We start from the raw sequence: 22,530 nt of genomic DNA, 5'->3' as shown, positions 1-22,530 counted from the left end.
GGGGCGGGGCGCGGGGGCGGGGCGCGGGGGCGGGGCGCAAGAGAGGAGGAGCGGGAGTGCTGGCGCGAGGGCAGGGCCGGAGTGGGGGGCGGACGGGTCGCTTCCCACTGCCCCTCCGAGGCCGACCCCGACCTTTCGGCCGCCCACAAACCGTCACGCTGGGGAAACGGCTATTGTGAAGTCATCCAGCAGCGATTTGCCATTTGCACCCTGTATCTCCTTTCGGAAATCCCTGGGATTCTAGAATAGCTAGGTGCTTTTTTTTTTCTTTCTTTTCTTTTTTTTTCCGGAAAACCCCTTTCCACGGGGCTTGTCCTGAGAGCTGAGGAGTCCAAGTTTATAGATGTTGAGCCTTGCGCACTGTGAGCTCTGGCTCCACACGCATCAGAGTTTCGGGTGGGTTAGGTGGATCTGCAAAACGCTGCCCTTTCTGAGGTCTGGTCATTAGATCAACTAAAGATGACCTGAGGCAGGCACTGGATCTGCTTTTAAAAGCGATAGTGGAAAATTTTAAACATAGGCAAAAGTGATTCCATTTTGAAGAGTGAACCCTCAGTACCTGTCTCTCAGAATCAACATTTATCAACATTTTGCCAATCTAGTTTCCCTCCCCCACCTTTGGAAAGAATCCCAGACATATTATTTTACCCTTAAATTAATCTGCATCTAAAAACTGATACAGATTTCAAAAACTTAACCACCATAATCATATCTAACAAAATTAACAATAATTCATATCATCCAATATTTAGTGTATATATTCAAATTTTCCTGGTTGAGTTCAAGATGTCATTTATAGTTGGTTTGTTCCAGTCAAAATCCACCCCCCCCCCAAAAAATCTACATGTTGTATTTTGATGTATATCTTATGTCTTTTATCCTGGAACAGTGAATATTTAATACCTTCAATAATTCTTCATTTGTTACCTGGGAGTTTTCTATAAAAAGAACTTTATAAAACCAACTCAGAGTATTCAGAAATACACATCATCAAGAAAAGATTGTATGAATGCTGGATTTTTTTCTCTCTAATTGTCAAATTTTAGAGAAATGAGTTTGTGCCCTAGCAAACTCCAATGTTAATGGCAAAGTTTTTGTTTGTTCGTTTAGTGTTGGTTTCTTCGTCCTTTTGATGTGATGATCCATAGACAATTCTTGAATAAGTTTCCTGTTTTGCTACTTCTCTTTCTGCACATACTCCTGGTTTTCACTTGTGTCTACTTCTAAACTTCTTGGGGTTTTTGGAAACCAGCCATGTACCTTGTCACTGTAAAACCTTTGCTCAAGTTGATTGCTTTGCCTAAAATGCCTTTTCCTATGTATGCCCCTGACAAAGATTCTTTTCTTGGCCAAACTTTAGTCAGGCTCCTGAACCTTGTCCTAGGCCCATCTGTGTACTTCCTTGTAAAGTCTAGTTATATCAAACAACTCTGCTAAGTCCATTTGGCTAGAATCCCCCACCTTCAATGTCTGATCAGGTTCCTCATCCTCCACTGAACTCCAGGTGATGTCTGATCACCTGGCTTGTCTACAGCAGGACTCCTGTTAGGTTGGTTTAGCCAGAATCCCCCTTAACCTCTATGTTTACTCTTAGTAAGTTTCTCTCCACTGACCCCCATCTTGCTCTTTGCTATTTCTGCTTGCCCATGCCATATTCAGAGTTGAACCTAGTCTCTCCCATTGCAAGAACCTGTTGCAATAATTCCTATACCTATCACAATGGGCTTGAATACAGTCTGCCTTCCGGAGTTTTACCAGGTATCCTTGAATAATTTTTTCTTTACCACCCCCCCACACACACACTAATTTAGATATCCTTCAGGATTCACCACTAACTTTGCCATCTCTATGCGGTTTCCCCAAATCCCCCAAGTAGAGTGAGATGTTGTTCTTTCTTCCAGTGCTACAGTAGCACAAATAACATTGGCCACTTTGTATTGGTAATTTTTTGCAACTCTGCTCCCCACAACTTTGAGTTCATTTGAATTCATTGAGGGTACAGGACTTCACATGGTTATTCCTGTATCTCTAAAGTTCCTGCTACATGAGAGCTTAATAAAATTATTACTAAACCCATCTATTTATTAAACAAATTTACTGAATGTCTACTATATAATAGGTGTTAAAGATTCTGAGATCATTTGTACAGTTCACTGGATGATGGAGAAAGCAGACACAGAAACAAAATATGATGTTATAATGGTATAATACTTTTCTGTCTATTGAATGAAAATATTTGATATTCCGACCAAGTATGTAGATTTGGAACCATGAGGTGCTGGGGTATAACAATATTATTTATGGCATGGAAATCCTAAATAAATCTCCATCCTCAACCATTAGGATTTTTTACTGGGAGGATGGGAGTGTGACCGGGGCTAGTACAGGGAATTATTAGGCCTTGAGATTTCTATTCTTCAATAATGGGCCTTATTCCTTGTAAGACAGTTTGGCTCAAGGGATATTGTTTAATACTAAGCAACTTGGTTTGGTTGGATCAATTTAGATTTTGATCAGGGGTATGCGATGGATTCTGTCAATATCTGTTGATGATATGCCTCATAAAGAGGCAGGTATTTGTGCCAACAGGGAACTCTGGGACTCAGTGGGGAGGTCTTTGGTGCATGGAAGAGCATAACATGAGTGGGACCTTATTGGTAGAGTCCAGTAGGCTATTAGGCTTATCAAATTCCAGCAACATTTTTCCCTTTAGAGAGAAAGAGATGCCAGCATATTTTTCTAATCTCATCCCACTAAATGAGCGGGAACAGATTCTACTAGTCAGAAGGGATGGCTATCTTCTAAAGGCCCAAGATGAAAAGCAATGGGCTGGTCAATAAAATATTCCAGTGGTTTATTAGAAACTCTCACCATATGAATCCTTTTATTACTCCAAGGGAGGGGCTGGTTGAGGTTAGTGGGGTTGAGCACTGATAAGGTTGCTCTTGTGTCTATGAGAACAGTTAGGACCTCATTGCCAATTTGAAGAGAGGTCTCCTCAAGGGCATTAAAGGGAAGAATTGGAAAAAGCCCCTGTATAGCCTTAGAACCCTTCAATAGGAGGGAGGATCCCAAGGGCTAAATGAAAAGACCATTTAGATTGCTTACGTTTATAACAGTTTTTCTTCCAGTGGCCAGGTTGTTCACGATTATGACCAATGCCAGGAAGTGGGTTTCCTGGATTAGAGGAGCAGTGCCATTTAGAGTCCCAGATGTTTTCTCTGGGAGCATTCATCTGCTGTAATTGGAGGTTTAGGCTTTTAGTAGTCTTTTTATTGGTATCCTCTAAGGTGCAATCCAATTGATTTGCCAAATTAACAAGGTAAGGGATTGGCATGGTTTCTTATTCCACACGAGCTCTTTTTACTAACTGAGAAAGTTCTCAGGAAAGAACGTTAACAAGCACAGAGTTATAGATAACTCTAGTAGAGTCAATGTCCATGGGAAGGCCAGAATTCTCCTTGAATACAAGCTGGAGTCTACTATGGTAGTTATGAACCGGTTCATTTGGCTCCTAGGTCCAAGCTTGAATTTATTCCAATCAGTGGCTTTAGGGATGCTTCTCAGATGGCCCTATGAAAACTTTTTGCAAGTTGCTAAGCAAGTTTCTAAGGAGATGGGGATAGGTCTTTCTAAATCCTGTTGGATGTATGTCTAATTGGCCTTTTTCATCCAGTATTGAGCCTGGCTTTCTCCCACAAGCATGTGGACAAGTTAATAAAGATCAGAGAAGCTGGGCTGGAAAGCTTGAACTGTAATGTTAAATTCATTGGCAAAGCAATGAGGGACTTGGGTAACTTTAGAAAATTCCTTGGCCATAGCAGGAGTTTCAGCTTTAGTCCAAGAGACATAGGAAATCTAAGGCACCTCAGGATTATTATTGTATCTAATACTAAAGGGACAAGTTTTTATAGATTAAGGCTGGGGATCAGAAGAAAACAGGGTAGTAGGGGAGGAAGTATGAGCATGGAAAGGGAGCTCAGAAAGGGAAGGGTAGAGAGAAGAGACAGTAGGTGGTGCCAGAGGAACAGGAAGGTTCTCAGTTTCTAAGGCCTTTTATCTTCCTTTACTTTTTATTTATATCAGTTAACTTAGAGATGGTATTTTAGAGTGAGACAAGTTTTGAGTTGGGAATGCCTTTAGATGCTTCAAGATACCAATTACAGTATATGTCCCATTCAGGTTGTTTGATTTTGTAGCCATGGCCTTCTAATTTAGTCCTAAGAAAAACAAGTGCAGAGTATTCAAAAGAACCCTAAGATGGCCATTACAGTTCCAAATGCAATTGGTCCATCAAGGTAAGAAAGACCAGGACAATGGACCATGATGCTTAAGTATATAACCAGCTATAGTCCCTAATGCAGAATATTTTGGTATAGCTTTGAATTCTGGGAGCCCATTTGTAAATAAAATCATCCAAACAAGTCAGTGCAAAGCCAAACATGAAAATACCAACAAAAACAAAAACAAAATAAAACCCGAAACAAAACAAAACCAAAAAACACAAACACATAAAATGAACCAGAAAGTAAAGTACATACTCACCAGGAACAACAAAGCCTTGTTTAACAGGAGGGAAAATACCTCATAAACAGAAGGCCTCATAAACAGGAAGGGAAAAGCCCCTCAAAAACGAATTCCAAATGAAACCAGAGAACTCGAATCAAGAGAAAAAGAAGAGTTCAATCCAAAAGAGACTTATTCAGGGTTGGGGGGGGGCAGATGACCAGCAGAAGCAGGGGTTCAAGGGGTCTGAGTGTACGTACGGCGTGCCATAGCTCTAGGGGCCCCCAATTTCTCTGAAGTGAATCTGCTTCACATCCCACTTCTGATACTATCTAATGTCAATAACAAATAAATGTATAGAGACAAACCTCTAAGCAAAAAAGGGTTATTTGGGAATAAACAAAGAAATGGGATTGCAACTTGTGATGAAATGAACAGACCAAAGTGGTTTCTGATATGTCTAAAGAATAAGGAAAAGGTTAGGGTTTTATTGGGAAAGGAGAAAGGTTATGTAAGTTTTTATAAAATAAAGTTCATTGGCTCCTGTGGTGTTTTAGAGGAGCTGGTGAATCCTGGCAAGCTGCAATAGTTATTAGGTAAAACTAGTTTTAAAGTCACGGTGGTCATTTTGTTGTAAAAGTAGTCTTAAAATTGTAGCACTGTTTCATTGGATTCGACTTTCAGGACAGTTTCTGGAGCAGGCTTTTAAGACCTGAGTGGTTTTTTTCCCCTGTGGCCCTCTGACTCTAAATTTTAATTGTGTATGACAGAAATGACTCCATTTGATCAATTTTCACACTTTAGATAATCAACCTGTGGTGAACAGACTGTTAGGTGGCCTCCAGGATCCTGGCCTCCTGGTGTTCATGCGCTTATGTGATCCCCTCTCTTTGAGTATTTTGACTTGCTTTTAACCAATTAAATATGCCATACATGATGAGATAGTGGATATAAGACTCTAATGCCTGTATTGCCAGGTTGTTCTCTCTCTCTCTCTCTCTCTCTCTCTCTCTCTCTCTCTCTCTCTCTCTGTCTCTCTCTCTCTCTGTCTCTCTCTCTCTCTCCCCTTTGCTGGCTTTGAAGAAGCAAGTGACCATGTTGGGGAACCCCAAGTGGCAAGGAACTATAGGAGGCATCTAGGAGCTAAGAGTGACCTCCAATTGACAGCCAGAAAGAAACCAAAGCCCTCAGTCCTAATAGCTGAATTCTGTCAACAACCTGAGTAACATTGGAAGTATAGCCTGCCCCAGTAGAACATTCGATGACACTGTGGTCTTGGCCAAAATCTTGATTGAAGTCTTGCAAGACTGTAATCAGAGGAACCACTTAAGCCATGCCCAGATTCCTGACTTAAAGAAACTGTAAGGTGATAAATGGTATTACCACTAGGTTTGTGTTAACATTGTTACCTAGCTGTCTTAGTCTCCTTGCATTGCTATAACAAAATACTAGAGACTTGTTGGCTTAAATAACAGACATTTATGTCTCACAGTTCTAGAGGTTGGGAAGTCTAAGATCAAGATGTCAGTCAACTTAGTTCCTGGTAAGGGCCCTGGCCTTCTTCCTAGCTTGCAGACAGCTGTCTTCTTGCTGTGGCCTCACATGGCAGAGAGAGATAGGGTTCTAGTTTCTTCCTTTTCTTATAAGGGGGCTTCATTTTCCTCTTCTTATCATGGGGGCACCATTTTCACATCATATAAAACTAATTACTTTCCAAAGGCTTCATCTCCAAATATCATCATATTGGGGGTTAGGACTTCAATATATGAGTTATGGGAGGACACAAACATTCAGTCCATAGTAACAGCAATAAGTGACTAATGCACAAACTTTGTGAAATTAGGTTCTCTGTCATTTTGTTTACTTGAAAAAAAAAACTTTGATATTTGAAAGGGGTATTAGTTAATAAAATTTAATTAAAATGAAATACTCAGCCATGTTGGGAGCCAATTCTCCATGGGTGGTCATATTTCCACATGTCTTACTAGGAAGGAGCGGCACTGGCTGCCTTTGTTCCTTTGTTTGTTTAGGAAATAACCTTGGAAGACAGAGATAGTGTCTACTTTGGGAGCAAAAGGCAGACATTTTTATTGTCCATTATTACAAATTTGTGTTTCCTAGGCTCATTGTTCCTTTCCTGTAATTCAACCCAATGTGCATGCAGATATTTTATGACCTTCATATTATCCTGTAAGAATTGGGACTCAGGAAACTGGCAAAAAACTTGCTGATACTCTGCTGCTGCTATTACTGTAAGTAATAAATTGTCCTTCATCTGTGATTCAGGGGTTTGGTGGCTTATACCAGCTTCATAAAACTGGCAGGTAAGTGCAGTAAAATTGCAGACTCTAGAGAATACATGAAAAAATATAGAGAATGTCGTACAGCACATATTTGGAAAGAATTTTTTTTGCAAAGATAGACTTATATTATAAATACTATACAAAAATTGCCTTGACTAGATAGATATACAAAGTCACCTATTAAGTAGGCCAATGAGTATTTAAGCCTTGCAATTTTTCTCTCTCAACATATGGTGTCACTCCTTCTCCACCAACCTTAACTACTCGCCCTTTGTAAAGTCTCTACACACTAGGCCTGAAATATGGCGAAAAATACCATTATCATGGAAGGCTTTTAGAAAGTATGTCCTTAGTTTTGCTTGTTACAATACCAGGGCTGTCATCTCATCCACAGAATTGCTTTTTGGTGTCAATCTCCCTATTTGGTAATGTCCCCATTCAATACCGTGCAATAAACATATTCACTGTACTATAAAAAGTTCACTACAGTCACCATTTTAAGTCTTAATGTCTACTAATTTAGCAGTTATAGTTATAGCAAAAAATCTCAGAGTTTTAAGAGTAAAGCATTGCTAGTTAAAATCAGAATTGAGAAGTGAGAGCTTGATATAAAAGGTACTGACCAAACTAAACTTGGAGTTGCCTTTTTAAAACAGATAGTTGAACCCCATCTTTTATTATTTAGTCTCCATCAGTTACCTACTGTCAATCCAAACCCTAATTGAAGCTCTCTAAAATTATTTTTCTCAAGGGAAATGGATTATTGAGATTTTTCTTGGGGTTGAATAGGAAACAATAAATTTCATATGTCATATACTCTTACTTTTCTTTTAATACCAAAACAGGCCATCCTACAAGTCTAAAGGCATTCAGGTTGGGCAAGAAAAGCATGATAATGTAAAAATCAAAAGTTGATATTGGCTAGGAACAGTGGCATGCACCTGTAATCCCAGCTACTCAGGAGTCTGAGGTGGGAGGATTGCATGATCCCAGGAGTTAGAGATCAGCCTGGGCAACATAGCAAGACCTCGTCTCAAAAAAGAAAAGTTGACCTTGAAGCTTACATGTTCATAAATGAAAAGGTAGTAGAAAATGTAATCATGTGTGGGTTAGCTGTACCATTCTGAAACAAGAGGAGAGTTAAGTAGATTGGATATAAATGTAAATATTTCACTTTGGAAAGGAACATCCTGTGGTCCTTTTTTTTTTCCCCAAGGGCAAGAAAATATTCCATCCCAAAGAAGCAGCTGTTGAAAGAGCATAAGGGTTACAGTACTCAGGAAGGAAACCAAGGGTTTGTTACTGTTTTGCACACAACAGGTTAAAGGAAGTACTGGACATGAGAAGGAGCTGTTACCGGTACCTAACTTCTTTGCCCTAGGCCTGCCAATACTAGCTTACCTAGAAGAAGTCACAGAGAGAGTTTTCATAGCCAATACCCTCTTGTCATTCAAGCAGGGAAGGAGAGAGGGCAAAAAAATCTTCTTAATTGCAGAAAAGCTGTTTTAGTCGTTTGGTCTATAATCTATGTCTACAATTTATCTCAATTCTCTTAACTTTCTAAACTCTCTTAGAAATTTTTGTCCCTTTTCTTCCTTGTTCTTTTCCTATACACAAAAATTCAGTTGCACAAGTACAGATCAACGATTAATTTTAAAATAAAAAATATTTACCTTGCATTTAGACAAATTAAGTGGGACAGTAGCTAGGATACAGGGAGAAGACATTGAGACTCAGAACTGCCACTCGCACATGACCTTAAATCATGTACATCTCTGAATCTTATTATTTCCCTCATCTATAAATATAGATAATAATTTCAACTGCTGTGAAGATTAAATGATGGTTCACAAACTCAACAGCCCTACCTATATGGAAGATATTGTGGCTGAAAATTATGTTGTATCAGCTGATTATACATTCTAAGTGACTACATTTTTAAAATGTATAAAATGTTTAGATATTTCAAATATTTTCTCTCAATTTTTTGGCTATTTGTTAACTTTGCCTGTAGTGTACTATGTAAAACCCCAAGACTCTATTTTGGTGTATATTAACTTCATCCATGTTTAATTTGTGCTTTTGAAATGTCAAAAAATAAGTCACTCCCCACCTGTCATTATTAAAATTTCCCCCTCTACTATCTTCTGTTAATTTCTTAGCTTAATCTTTCATATGTAGGCCTTTAATGCATCTGGAGCCCTGTCTTCTAATGTAGTAGTTAGTTTTCTCCAGATGGTGAACCTGCTTTCTTTTCCCTATTGATTAGCTGAACCACATTTACTGTATTTTAAGTTTACAAGTGATGCTGATGTTGCTAATCCAAGAAGCATTTTTTGATTAGCAAGAATCTAAACAATGTGAGTGAACACCTAGTTGAAAGAATTTATAACGGATGAGGGTGAAGTTAGAACATTAGGGTAATGTATTATTAAACGTATATATCCAGAATAAAATAAAAATTATGCTTATTAAGTTTTCAGATGACAAAATGGGGATGGTTTTAGTAACTTGGAAAATACACATATAGAAATTACTCTTGAACAGCACCAGTTCACAAATATGCCTATTGATTTCCTGAGCTAAATAACTAAAATATAGAAACAAACTTCGATTATGTGATACTGAAAGTTTGAGTAGCCAAAATATCTTTCACCAAGCAGCTATTGAACAATGCCTCCAAGTCCTGCTTTAAAAAATAGGTTCATTCCCTGTTTCCAACAATTCTCTGCAGGAAAAAAAATTCAATAATTGTTTATTCTGTTGCAGATAACATGGGCGCCAGTTTGTTTATCTAGCTACCTGAACTCAAGAAATGTCAAGGAAAGGTATTTTCCAATTTTATTCATTAGTATGTTAACAAATATCTTTGAACAATTAGTACCGAAATCAAATCAGTTGGAGAGGGATAAACAAAAATTAGCTGAGAATTTAATGTGTGTGTGTGTGTGGGGGGGAGGTGTATAGGGGTTTACAGGAACGTATTTTCCCACACCACTTGTGGCTTGAATTGTTGGAATGCCATTGCTAATCACTTTTAATTAGGTCAGTGAAAGACAGGTAAGGCCAGCAGTTGGTGGGGGCCAGGCAGATAATACCCTAGCGAGAAAAATGGCTTCGTTATTGAACAGAGCTGGCTTTCACTAGTGGTTTCCCTAACTTAGCTTGAACAAGTCCTTTCGCCTTCCTGGGATTGCGTTTCGAATTCGTGGGGTGGGAGGAGGAGGAGTTGGAGAGACTGACTTCTCTCTCAGCCACTCAAGCGTTTTCTTCGGGTCCTCTTCAAGTTGATTATGTGACCTTTTAGCCAGCCTACTGCGCATGCCCATAAGAGGTCCCCTCTGGTTACGGCCCCACTTTCTCCTCATCTGCGCACGCGCCCTTACCCCCCAATCGCTGTTAGAGTGAGGCAGGACTTCCTGTCCTCTTTAGAGCGAATGCCGGACGTGACTGCGGACGAATCGGCGTTTGCTGTGGCTGGAAGAGTTTAACTTGTCTGCACTGTAGCTCTTTTTGGCGCGAAAGATGCCGGGTGTGGCTGCTGCAAGCCCTGCCCCGTCTGAGTCCCAGGAGAAGAAGCCGTTGAAGCCCTGCTGCGCCTGCCCGGAGACCAAGAAGGCGCGCGATGCGTGGTTAGTGCGCAGCAGGGAGGGGGCGGCTGACTGGCCCCGCTCACCGGGCTCTGAGCCTTCCTGCGTCTCTGCCCTCCGCCCTCTGCCCTCTGCCCTCTGCCCTCCGCCCTCTGCCCTCCGCCCTCCGCCCTTCCCCCTCCGCCCTCCCCCTTTCGTTTGCTGTGCAGCGCTATTGAGAGCGTTACAGGGCCCTGTAGGTTTCGAGGTCGGTTCTCTGTTGACTTAGCTTGTGGCTTAGTCCAGGGTAACGATGAAGGGAACGGAGAGAGATCAGATCGGCCCGAGGCTAGCTTCATTTACTCATTGCTTCCTACAGATGGTTTTTGAGCATCTGTTATACAGTTATGTGTTTAAGCAGTGCGTAAGGTCCAAAGATGTAGAAATGGATAAAGATGCTACCTGATTTAAAGGAGCTTAAAGTTAATGGAGACAAACCAATGATTGGTATGCCACGTGGTAAGGGCTGTGATCGAAGATTTGGCAAAACCAAAGAGTAAAGGTTTTCTGGCTATTCCCAAGTCTTTCTCACAAAATTTAGAGACAGTGGGACACAGGGTACATTCCTTACAGTTCTGAAGAGTTTCCCTTCAACCCGTTTAAGGCAATGAAAAGTTAAAAGTTCCATCAGTCTATTGCCAGGAAAAAAAAAAAAAAAGTTAAAAGTTAACCAGGCTATCACGTAGGTGACAGTATAGTATTCAGAATATCTCATCATCTATCATCAAGCCACAAAAGGTTTGTTCTTATTTTATCTAGCCTCCTTTGTGGAACAAATCTCATTGGAAGGAGTCCTCAGATAATTAATGTACACCTTTCCCTCCAGCCCCTTGGTCCTCACAAAATGGGGAAATAGTCGATATAAGTAGTAGAGAAATCATAATTGGTATAATGGGATATTAAGAGCATAGGAACTCAGTGCTTTAATTAATAGTAATTAGTACTCTGCAAATAATACAGTGAGGGGAGAATAGAAAGACTGAAGTCTGATACAGAAATTGCTACAAAGTGCTATTGAATGTTCAGATAGTATGGTATCAAGATTAAAAGCCATAGTTAAGGTTTGAATTGTGACCCAAGTTGGTGACCTTGAGTAAATTATTTAATATATCTGCCTCATATGTCTGTAAAATTGGCCTAATAAAAGTATCTGCCTCCAGAATTATCGTAAGGGTCAATATATAAGCCACATCAAGTGCCTAGCACAGTGTGTGTGTGTGTATATATATATATATAGCATTAAATGAACAAACAGTGATTCTAGCTATTGTCTTCATAAGGAGCTCACTATCCTAGACAGTCTCTCCCATTTGCAGGCAGCCGTAGAGCTATATTGAGGAATGATTAGGATTTCCATGGAAGAAAACTTATTCCCTTCTATAAATTCTTTTTGCATCAGTTGCCTCAGACCACTATGTCTTTTCTCTCCAGATATCTGTAGTCCGGGGTCAATTTTTTTTTTTGGTAATCGAATTTAGGTTAACTTGATTATTTGCTAAAATTACATTTTCAGGCCCTAGGAACAAAACTATGTGGTCCTAGTCTTTGTGAATTTTATAATTAAAAAGTCCTTTGATCATCATGAAGGGAATTCATCATTGTCTCCTAGCTACCAGATCTTTTTTGATGTTTATGTTGTTGGGTGTCTTGTGAGTAGCAGATTTATTTAGGTGCATTTGAAGGTAGGGCAGAATCAGAAAGTTACTTTCTCTGTGATAGTACACAAAAATTGAGCTCTTTCTGCTCTTCATTTAACATATTTTATTCAGTCCATTTATTTCATTATAGAGCAGTGTTATTCCTTGGATATGGGCTAGAGGCAATATTTGATATGTGTAATTATTTCTTCTAATCAGATTCCCCCTCAAACTAGTTATCTATGGGACATCTTTGGATGTATGCATAGAGCTACAACAAGGTCAAATAAAAACAAAATTGTTTGATGTAATAGCATGTTTTTTTAATTCTAGCTACATTCCATCATACCCATGTTCTGCCTCACTACCTATCACTGTCATGCATGCTTATTTACTAATGTGCTTAATGCCTGCTTGGATAACAAGTACATTTTGTTTTACAGTATCATTGAGAAAGGAGAAGAGCACTGTGGACATCTAATTGAGGCCCACAAGGAGTGCATGAGAGCCCTTGGATTTAAGATTTGAGATGGTGAGCTTATTGCTTTAGATTTGTGTATGCTTTACAGATTTGGCAGCCATTGTGCAACATTCTATCTGAAAGGTAGTTCTCCTGGTTAATCTAACATACCTAAGTATACTTGATAAATAACAATTTTTCAGTTCCCACTGTACAGAGTAAATAATGCTAATAAATTGAGAGACATTAAGCAGATTTGGGAAGGAAGAATTTATCTTTCAAGAAAAAGTTTGACATAAGCCTTTAGAGTTTTGTTAGAGTTAGGTTTCATGGCTGTAGGAAGTTCAAAGTATTCCATTGTTTGACTTAAAGGAACTAAAAGGAAACATTTTCTATTTTTTCTAATGTTGTGGGTCTTCATTAAATGCTTCTAAGTAGAAGGCAGGTAACCCATGGAAATATTGTTTTCTGCAAAACGAAAATGGAATTGTTGCTGTTTCTTTTATACCAGGCTTTATTCTAATAAATGTAAAACCTCAGGCCATTTTTTGAAGAACTTTGAATCCAAATTTTTAATGCTGAAAAGAACCTTAAGTGATCTATATCCAACAATCCCACAAATAAATTATTTCCTTTTGTATGGAAGCTCTTCATTTATCAATTTACTCACTTCCCCGCTTCATTCAAGTCTCTGTTCAAAAGTCTTATATTAGTGAGGTTTTTCTTCAATGTTCCATGTAAACTAGCATCCCTTTCCTATTACTCTATCCCAGTGCTATCCAAGAGAACTTTCTGTGATGATGGAAATGTTCTGACTCTGCACTCTCCATTTTCGGAGCCATTTGTCATAAGTGGCTATTGAGCACTTGAATTGTGGCTACTGAGACTGAGATACTGAATTTTTAGTTTTTTGAAATTTTAATGGCCACCTGTTAGGCCTAGTTAGCTACTCTATTTTAGTAATGCCATCACCTGCATATTAGGTGTTTTTTAAATCATCTGTGTAGCTTCACTGAAACTAGAATGGAAGTAAGCTCTGACAAAGTGGAATTTTCTATTCACTCACTGTCATATCCCCAGCTCCTATAACAGTGCCTGGCATATAGTAGGTGCTCAATAGAGGATTGTTAATTAAATGAATGAATAAATGAGGAAATTAAGGCTTATAGTTATGAGATGACTCTGCAGATGAGTTAAGCAGTTTCAGAACTAGAATCTTGGTCTCCAGGCAGACTCCTTCTGCTTTGTGCCCCTCCCCAAACTTCCACACCAGGCTGCCACTGACTGAGAGAGAATGCCAAGGCCACATACCAATATAATAGTAGAGAGCCTGGCTTCTTTCCCTTTCACCTCTTCCTGCCTCTCTGGAATTTCACCTATGGCCAATCTTCCTTATTGAGCTGTTAAAAAAGAGATAAGAAGCCTGTCTGGAGCTGATAAGAAGTATCACTGTATAGTGGAAAACAGTCAAGGCTAAAAGTCCTGGGGCTTTGTTTTGATTCTCCTAATGTTTAGTTTAGCATGTTTTTCACTTCAGCTGCATTTACCTCTCTGGATTTCACTTTTTGTAATTTATAAAAAAAAAAAAAATACCGTAATGTATTTTGTGATTATATGTATAGTATGGCATATGTATTCTACTACTGTGTATACCTGATACACTTAAGTGGGTTTTAGACTAGATGGTTATTTAAAGAAATCCTATGATAAATCATTTTGTAAATTAAGTAAATTTGGATAGGAGTCCATTCTTAAAAAGTATACCTATTAATTATTTTTAAAGACATAAAACCTTAACATTTGTACATAGTTTCCTCGTTCATAGTCCAACTCTCTTCCTAGTCAGTTGTGGAAGATTTTGACTAGGGCTGAACCTGCCTTGGTTAAAAACGTTGATTAAAAAAAAGAAATGCTAATTTTAGGACCATCAAAAGCTTCTCTTGGGCTTCATGTGAACCACAAAAGTGGTATAATTGCTGGTATAAGAAGTATACATTCAAAAGGACCAGAAGATACCATAGTTTTTGTCATTGGGGCAGAGTGCAAGTGATATCTCTATACTTCATTTGTGTACAAAAGAAAATGCAAAAGCTTAGGACTTAGAAAACCTAAAATTTAAATGATTGTGTGTTCTTGGGCAGGTCCTTAACTTGCTGAACCTTCATCTATAGTTTATCTGTAACCTTATCTGATAGTTTCCTTATCTGTAAAATGGAGATAAATAATACATTCCCAAACTACTTCATAGAGTTGTAATGATTAAAAGATATATCTATGTATATACTTTGTAAACTGTAAAATAAAAACCAAAACAGAATAACCCATACCTTGGGAGTTGTGGATAGCAGACATTCAGTTGAAGTCTGTTGAATATATGACCTGATTATGTATTTATGAGTTTGGGTTATAAGAACAATCTGAATCCTTTTGGGACCTTTTTAAGAAATTAAACTGCCATACTTTTCATTTCAGTGTAATCATATGGAGGAGGAATAGGGTGTTTGGATCCCCATTGGTCCCAGATGTCCTATTTCCTCAACCTTCATGGGGAAATGGAGGCACAGTGAAGTCAAAACAGACTCACTCAGATTAAGAAAGGATAGTGGTAGAATTAAGACTAGAGGGCAGATCTGTTAATATTCTCTAAAATCACAGGCTCCTTGCTTTTAATGGGATTGTCTTGCCAACGTATTCATTTTTAGGGTTGCACATAATCTTGCTCTTCAGTCTTAAAACTTTATTATGAAGGCTAAATAGAAAGACCTATTGCTGAAATACATAGGTGCATATACCTCAATAACCAGGCCATTTCACTTTTTGTAAAGTGAAAGTAAAGTAGGGTAAAATCCAGCACAACTGTCTGCAGTGCTGTAAGATCAACTTAACTAAATTGGTATTTCTTAGACTAAGTAGACCACATTTTTCTGAGAATATTTTCGAAGGAAAAATAGTTTGCATACTTACATCTTCCTAGCAATGATCATGAAAGTTCCTTAATTCAAAAACCTTTGTAGATTTTAATGTTATTCATAAATAAAATAGATCCTAATTGTACCTTGAACATAATAGAGTGGAAATAAATCTATTATACGTCTTTTAAACTTAATATATCTATATAAACCTATATTCACCTAGTGGTTCTTACCCAGAGGTGCACCTCAGAAGCACCTAAGGAATGTTTTTCAAAATTCAGGCCCCAGTCTACACCTTTTGACTCAGAAACTCCTGTGTTTTTCAAGTGCACTCCTCTTTTAACAAACACAGGCCTAAGCTGAAGTAGTAGTAGTAGCAAGCATAACGCTAAATGTAAATTATCTGAAGAGTTAATAGTAGCGAAGCCAGAGACTTGAAAATTACTAAGAAAACATAGGTATGATGGTGGTGATTCTAGACAATTTCTTCTATTTTATGACTACTGCTTTTACTGAAAGAGAAAGTAAACCAACCTAGAATCTAATTAGAAATGTAAGGAGTAAATGGGTAGCTACTATTTTTCTGGCTGTAGGAGTCAAATAAGCCTAGAGAACCCAGTTTGGAGGCTACAATTGTTGAAAGAAATTAAAGGACTAGCACTGAGTAGTGGAAATACTCAGTATTTATTAAGTTTAACTGAACTTAATTGTTGAGTGTTTAAAATGTGCTGATTTTACATAGAAACAACTGATTATGTATGAAAATTTTATCCTGAAGTAATCTAGAAAAAGGATCATTTCTGTCACTTTAACATTTATTCATTCAGTATATATTTATTAAGACCCTAGAAAATGCCAAGATGAGAAAGATGGTCCCTCCTGTCAAGGTCTTTCCACCCAGAGATATAACCAAAGAGGTTTACATTCAGGATCTTTCACCAGGTGGCCCCTTCTGTTATGTAGTCAACAGCAAAAGAAATAATGCTAGGGCTGCTATTGTTGAAATGTTGAATGGCTTCATTTTTGATTATCTTTCCTGCCCATACTTTTGCTTAAGTGTATTCTTCCCTTTGAGCCTTTTAGAAAGGAGAGAATTTATCTTTGTATAAAGATATCTTGTATATATCTGTTTGTATATATACAAACAGATATATACAAGATATATATCTTGTATCTTGATGTGGTTTATCTTTTTATCTAAATCAAATTAACAACAGCTAGGTGAGGGAAGTACTTGCATTAGACTTGAAGAGTTAGCCCAATTTAGTTACCTTTTTAGCATTGTTCTGTGTCTTCTGGTGAGACTTCTGGTACTGACTCACTAGATCAGCCACCTTATCTCTGCTAATCTCCCCTTTTGATCTTTTCAAATAGATTTTAAAAGGGTTGCCCTTATTTGGTCCTTGGGATTAAGTAACTTTCTACAGGAAGTGCCTTGTATACTGAGCTGACCTTCTGCCTTTCACTTCGTGAATCATTGCCAAACATACTTGAATTACCAAAGAGGGGTTTGCAAGTCTCTTCTTTTGAATATCTGTAAAAATAAACTGCCTTAGCCTTTTTTGGAAGATATTTTTGAGAAGATGAATAGAGATACAGTATTGACTTCAAAAGCTTCTAAAGATTAAACAGTGTAATAAACAGTTTCAGTGATGTTTTGAGTTAGGCAAAATAAGAATTTAAAAATATGGATCTTTTATGACTGATTTAAAATAAACTATAGAAATGATCCCTAAAAGTACAGTTTTCTGATTTAAAATAATTGTGGCAATTAGTTAATTATTGGACTGAAGTATTCCTTTCTAGTGGTCTTAATTCCCTAAATTCAGAGGCCTAGCATGTTTGAAATCTGACCTTCTAAAATGAATGTTGTTTTTCTGTAGGTGCGCTGCTGTATGAATAAGTAATTCCTGAAGAATGAAGATGACTAAATTATTTTGGGAGTTCTTTGATGAACTTTGATAAGTGGAAAAAGTATTTATAATTTATTAAAAAAAAGGAAAATATCCCTGGTCAACGATCTTCAGGTGTGTTTTTTCTGTGTTCCTCACATGCATGGATATATGTCAACAAAACTTGTAACATAAGTTTCTTATGTTCTTGTTACTGTGCCATTCTGGGAACTCTGGATATTTGTTGTTAGGAGAAAGCAGGGACTGATCGCAGCCAATGAAATCTCCAAAATTAGGTACATGAAGTAAGAATAAGTAACCCTTTACCAGTTCAGAGTCAGTGTGGTAACCATATCATCTCATTCAACATTCATTTTTTTAATTTTAAACTTTCTTAAAGGCAAGAACTGTCATTATTCTTTATTAGCTGTCTTTGGAAAAGTTAGTTTAGATTTTGGACCAAATTAGGGTGATTTGGCTTGGAAGGACTCCACTGTTTGGCGTTGTTAATCTGTGCATGGCTAGTTACATTTTAGGATAGGCTAGAATTGTAAGTTTAGTGCCTAGGGGACAGACAGTTGTCTGTTATTAATTAGAAGCTGGCCCAGGCTAGAGGCTGAATTAGTACAAATAAGTCACTAATCAAACAACTCAATACTATGCCATAGTGACACCTGGAATAGAACAAGGAGTATGGTTCACTTAGTATAGTAACCTCGTGGTACTCATGAGTTAGTTATAGGCTAATGAAGCAATTGATCATATTCTACCTTTAAATACATTGAATTTAAAGTCTCAAGAACAAAAGATACTGAGGAAGATAACTAAGAGGATATGTAATGTTGATGTGTCATTGTGTGATGGGAAAAATGCCTCTCTATAAAATAAAGGAGCTGAATTAAATGATGCCTCAGAATTCCTTTCTAATTAATTAAGAGCATAGCTTTGAAGTATGACAGACTTAGGTTCAACAGCTGACTATGTGTCTTCATGCATGTCACAGCTTCTTTGGGTCTTTTTCTCAGGTGAAAAAAAAGAGGAATAGAAGTAATACTTACAAAATTGAGTACTAATTGAAATGGTATATAAAGCATTTAGTATGGTATCTGGCACTGAATGTTATTAGCATTCTCTAGTTCTTTGATTCCATTCTCATTTTTATATTTCATTTGAATATAATAATTTCATTTTAGTAAGCACTTTATGTTTTACAGAGAATTCTTCCAAGACGGGTATGAACTACCTTTCCACCCAGTACATATCCTTGGCAGATTTATGCAGACTCTGCTTGAATATGTCTTGGAACTATAAAAAAGAAAACAAAAATCCATAACCTCATCACCCAATGTTAATTTCTGGCATATGCTATTCCAGACTTTTCCTATGCATTTATACATTTTTTAAAATAAAAAATGAGATTATTTTTCTATACTACATATTTTTAGTGAGATTATAACATTATTGCCTTTTCCCTTTAATGTATTTTAGCATCAGTGATTATAGTTCTACAATGTCATTTGTGTTGGCTATGATTAAATCTTACCATAATTTAACCATTCATTCATTAAACAAATAGAATAGAATTATATTTGTTTAATTATATTTGCTATAGAATACTTGCTATATGTCAGATGCCATTCTAGGAATTGGGTCTTAGTCTGAAACAGGATACATATCAGATACTAAATTCTGCTTTTTATTTTGTTTTGTTTTTTTGTATTTTGGTTGGCTGGTTATATGAAAACACAGAAGGAAGACATCACCTGAAATCCCACCAAGTATAAAATAGAACCATTTTGAATCTTTTCATACATCTCTCTCATCTTTTTTTTCTTTTGACTACTCTGTAATAACACTGCAGTAGAAGTCTCCATAAGAAAGTCTACAAGTGTCCTTTACTAATCACTCTGATAAGGATAGGCTGGAGGCTATGCATGTTTTCAAGGCTTTGGATGGGTACTACCTGATTGATCTCTAGAAAGAAAGTATCCATTTACACCTTAGTATCTGAGCGTACCCACCAGCCTTGGTGGCAGGAGTCTGAGGCACATTAAGACCAGCCTTGTCTCTATATAAAATATAAATAAAATAAAAACATCTAAAAAGTATCTGAGAGTAACTATTTTCCTAATCTTTTTGCAACACATTAATTTTTTTAACCTTTGCCAGTTTGATAGGCTTGCCTGAGTTTTACAAGAACTAAAGTACCTTTCTTGACCTCTGCCACAGTTAAAGGTACATCTCACAAGATCCACTGCTCATCCTTCTGTCTAGTGCTTACGCCTCCCCAAAGATTATGTGCAGCATTTCTGTAATTATGTAAGAGATGTTACCACAGTAATTTGAAAAATGAAGAAGTTGGCCTCCTGGTAGGTGACAGCGATATTCTAATGCCTCTCTTTTTTTTTTCTTTTTTTTTTTTTTTTGAGACAGTGTCTTGCTTTGTTGCCCAGGCTAGAGTGAGTGCCATGGCGTCAGCACTAGCTCACAGCAGCCTCAAACTCCTGGCTCAAGCAATCCTCCTGCCTCAGCCTCCCAAGTAGCTGGGACTACAGGCATTCGCCACCATGCCCGGCTAATTTTTTGTATATATATTAGTTGGCCAATTAATTTCTTTCTATTTATAGTAGAGACGGGTCTCGCTCTTGCTCAGGCTGGTTTCGAACTCCTGACCTCGAGCAATCCACCCACCTCGGCCTCCCAGAGAGCTATGATTACAGGCGGGAGCCACCGCACCCGGCCTAATGCATCTCTTTGTTAAGCCCCTGCTATTCACAATAATTCCTAAACTCCATACAGATACATTCACACCATTGTCTCTAATTATTTCCCTTTGTCTTGTCTAACTTTGAAATATTTGACTTGAAGGTAGAGAAAAACAGGACCATGCCCTTAGGCAAGGCCTACTTTAGGATTACTGTGCCTTCACAGGTCTGATAGGGAAACTGTAATCCCCATTTTATAGATGAGTATAGGTGCTCAGAGAGGTTAAGGAAGTCACCCTGATCAAATAGCTGGTGACCTGGGATGTGAGTCTAGGTCATTAGAGTTCAAATCCAATATTTTTTATTGTATCAGTTGTGTAATATAAATATGTATTCATAGTTCTAAGTTCATTTATTCACTTAATACATATTTAGTGAAGGCCTATTATGTGCAAGGAATGGCCCAAGGTGTTGAGTATTCATATGTGAATCAGATATCCTGTTATCAAGGAGGTGAGAGGCTGATGGAACATTTACTGAGGACAGACTATATACCCACTATGTGCTAAGTAGCATACAAAGATTAGTAACACATGGACTCTACCCTCAAAGAGCTTATAGTGTAATGATTATATATATGTATATAAACCATAAAAATATAAAGTTGAATGGTTAGTGCTAAGATGGATATTCCAAGATGCTTTCCTGAAAAGTGTATGTGTGACTATACCTAACATTTCTTTATTTAGCTATTAAAAACTGCTAGATGATAGTTCTATCTGTGTCAATTATGGTGCTTTTGACAGTAAGTAGTTAAAATCCTCATCAAAGAAAACTCTTTCACATAAGTGGAAGTCCAGAGTTAAGGTCAGCTCTAGATTCAGTGATATCATAGGCTTAACGATACCATCCAAGACCCAAATTATCTTCATCTCAGAGCTCTCTCTTCCAGAACTGATGAAGCCAATCATGTGCTTTCTTGTTTAAGTCTAGCAGAAGAGAGAGAAACCATTCCCTGGACATGGACTTAGTCCATTTTTTAGTCTTCTTGAGCCAAATTAGGTTTATCCTAATTATCCTTCTCATCCCTGGGCATATTGTATCTCATGACTATGGTAACTTCAAGCATTACATTGTCACACAACTGTATTTAAGCCTAGATGAACGATAAGGCCTCTTTACTGTCTATCAGGGCATATACTTTTTCCAAGAAGCTTCCCTACACATTTCTTCTTACGTCTCATTGGTCACATGCCCACTTTTATGCCAGTTGCCACCGAGGGGAATGAGATGTACCTGGCTTTCACCAATCTTAGTTCAGGCCCTGGCAACTGGGGGAGAGGCCCACCTTCCTTAACATATTGCCCAAGCAAAATCAGAATCCTGTAAACTAAAGAAAAGGTGGAAATAGCTAAAGGAAAACCAAAGTATCTGCTTCAGATCAACTTGGCACTATGTATCCAATAATTTCTAAAATCATGCCTCTGCCCTGTTTTTATATCTGTATTAGGAAAGCATTAACCTCAAGCACAGTGTTTCTCAACTACAGATGGTGAAGAACCAACTTTTTCCCCCCCAATTCATCACAGATCACTATTAAGAAAATGAAATTTTAAAAAGACACTATACAAGCCCAAAGTTTTTGTTACTAAATTAAAGGCCATAAGTTTCTCTGCCAATTGCTATAAAAGTGTCTAACCACTTAATTTCTGTGCTTATCTCAGCGTGGACCAGTAACAGTTTGAAGACCAGGCTGGGTTCATGACCACACTTGAGAGGCACTGTGTAGCCAGCTGACTTCATAATCTGGCTCCAGCCTGCCTGTCCTGACTGGTGTCCTACTACTCGTTTTGATTCACCTACAAGATGTTCTCTGTTACCAGAATATGACATGTACTTTTGCTTTACTTCTGGGCTTGACTTCACATTCTGTTCTCCCTTCATGTAATGCCTTTCCCTAGCTGGAGAATACCTACTCACTTTCATAGTCCAGCTTAAATGTTACCTTCCTTGTGATGTTTTTCTCATGAATTTTATTTTATTTCATTTTATTTATTTTATTTTTGAGACAGAGTCTCACTCTGTTGCCCTGAGTAGAGTGCCGCGGTGTCAGCCTACCTCACAACAACCTCAAACTCCTGGGCTCAAGAAATCCTGCCTGAGCCTCCTGAGTAGCCGAGACTACAGGTGCATACCACCACGCCCCGCTAATTTTTTCTATTTTTATTAGAGACTGGGTCTCGCTCTTGCTCAAGCTGGTCTCGAACGCCTGAGCTCAAGCAATCCTCCCGCCTCAGCCTCCTAAAGTGCTAGGATTATAGGCTCGAGCCACCGTGCCCAGCCTCTCATGAATTTTAGTTAAGTTAGTTAGGTTGTAGTATAGTACAAGTCCTATGGATTGAATTCTTTGCTTCCCCATCCAGTGTTTTTCCTTTGAACCCTGGCTATACTTATTTCATTGAATTCTTTTCTGGGTCAGTCTTCCC

The 22,530-nt window shown here is 38.1% G+C and overlaps 1 protein-coding gene and 1 long non-coding RNA gene across 2 annotated transcripts; both read left to right on the top strand.

Moving 5' to 3' along the window:
- The first annotated feature begins 67 nt into the window (after positions 1 to 67).
- On the top strand, positions 68 to 9,635 carry LOC142870579 (uncharacterized). Its single transcript, XR_012918915.1, has 3 exons — positions 68 to 253; positions 6,628 to 6,758; positions 9,579 to 9,635. It is a non-coding gene; the product is annotated as an uncharacterized LOC142870579 (long non-coding RNA).
- A 568-nt stretch (positions 9,636 to 10,203) lies between these two features.
- COX17 (cytochrome c oxidase copper chaperone COX17) lies at positions 10,204 to 18,242 on the top strand. Its single transcript, XM_012780575.3, has 3 exons — positions 10,204 to 10,441; positions 12,519 to 12,607; positions 17,331 to 18,242. Exons 1-2 carry the CDS (start codon positions 10,335 to 10,337, stop codon positions 12,601 to 12,603), a joined length of 192 nt encoding a protein of 63 aa, XP_012636029.1. The 5' UTR covers positions 10,204 to 10,334; the 3' UTR covers positions 12,604 to 12,607; positions 17,331 to 18,242.
- Positions 18,243 to 22,530: the final 4,288 nt, after the last annotated feature.

The sequence above is a fragment of the Microcebus murinus genome, chromosome 1 (genome assembly GCF_040939455.1).
Source record: "Microcebus murinus isolate Inina chromosome 1, M.murinus_Inina_mat1.0, whole genome shotgun sequence".
Lineage (NCBI taxonomy): Eukaryota > Metazoa > Chordata > Mammalia > Primates > Cheirogaleidae > Microcebus > Microcebus murinus.
This window is presented reverse-complemented; position numbering and strand designations above follow the sequence as displayed.

Coding starts and splice junctions, on each gene's coding strand:
- COX17 (XM_012780575.3), top strand. CDS start 10,335: ATGCCGGGTGTGGCTGCTGCAAGCCCTGCCCCGTCTGAGTCCCAGGAG. Junction 10,442..12,518: donor AAGAAGGCGCGCGATGCGTG/GTTAGTGCGCAG, acceptor TTTGTTTTACAG/TATCATTGAGAAAGGAGAAG.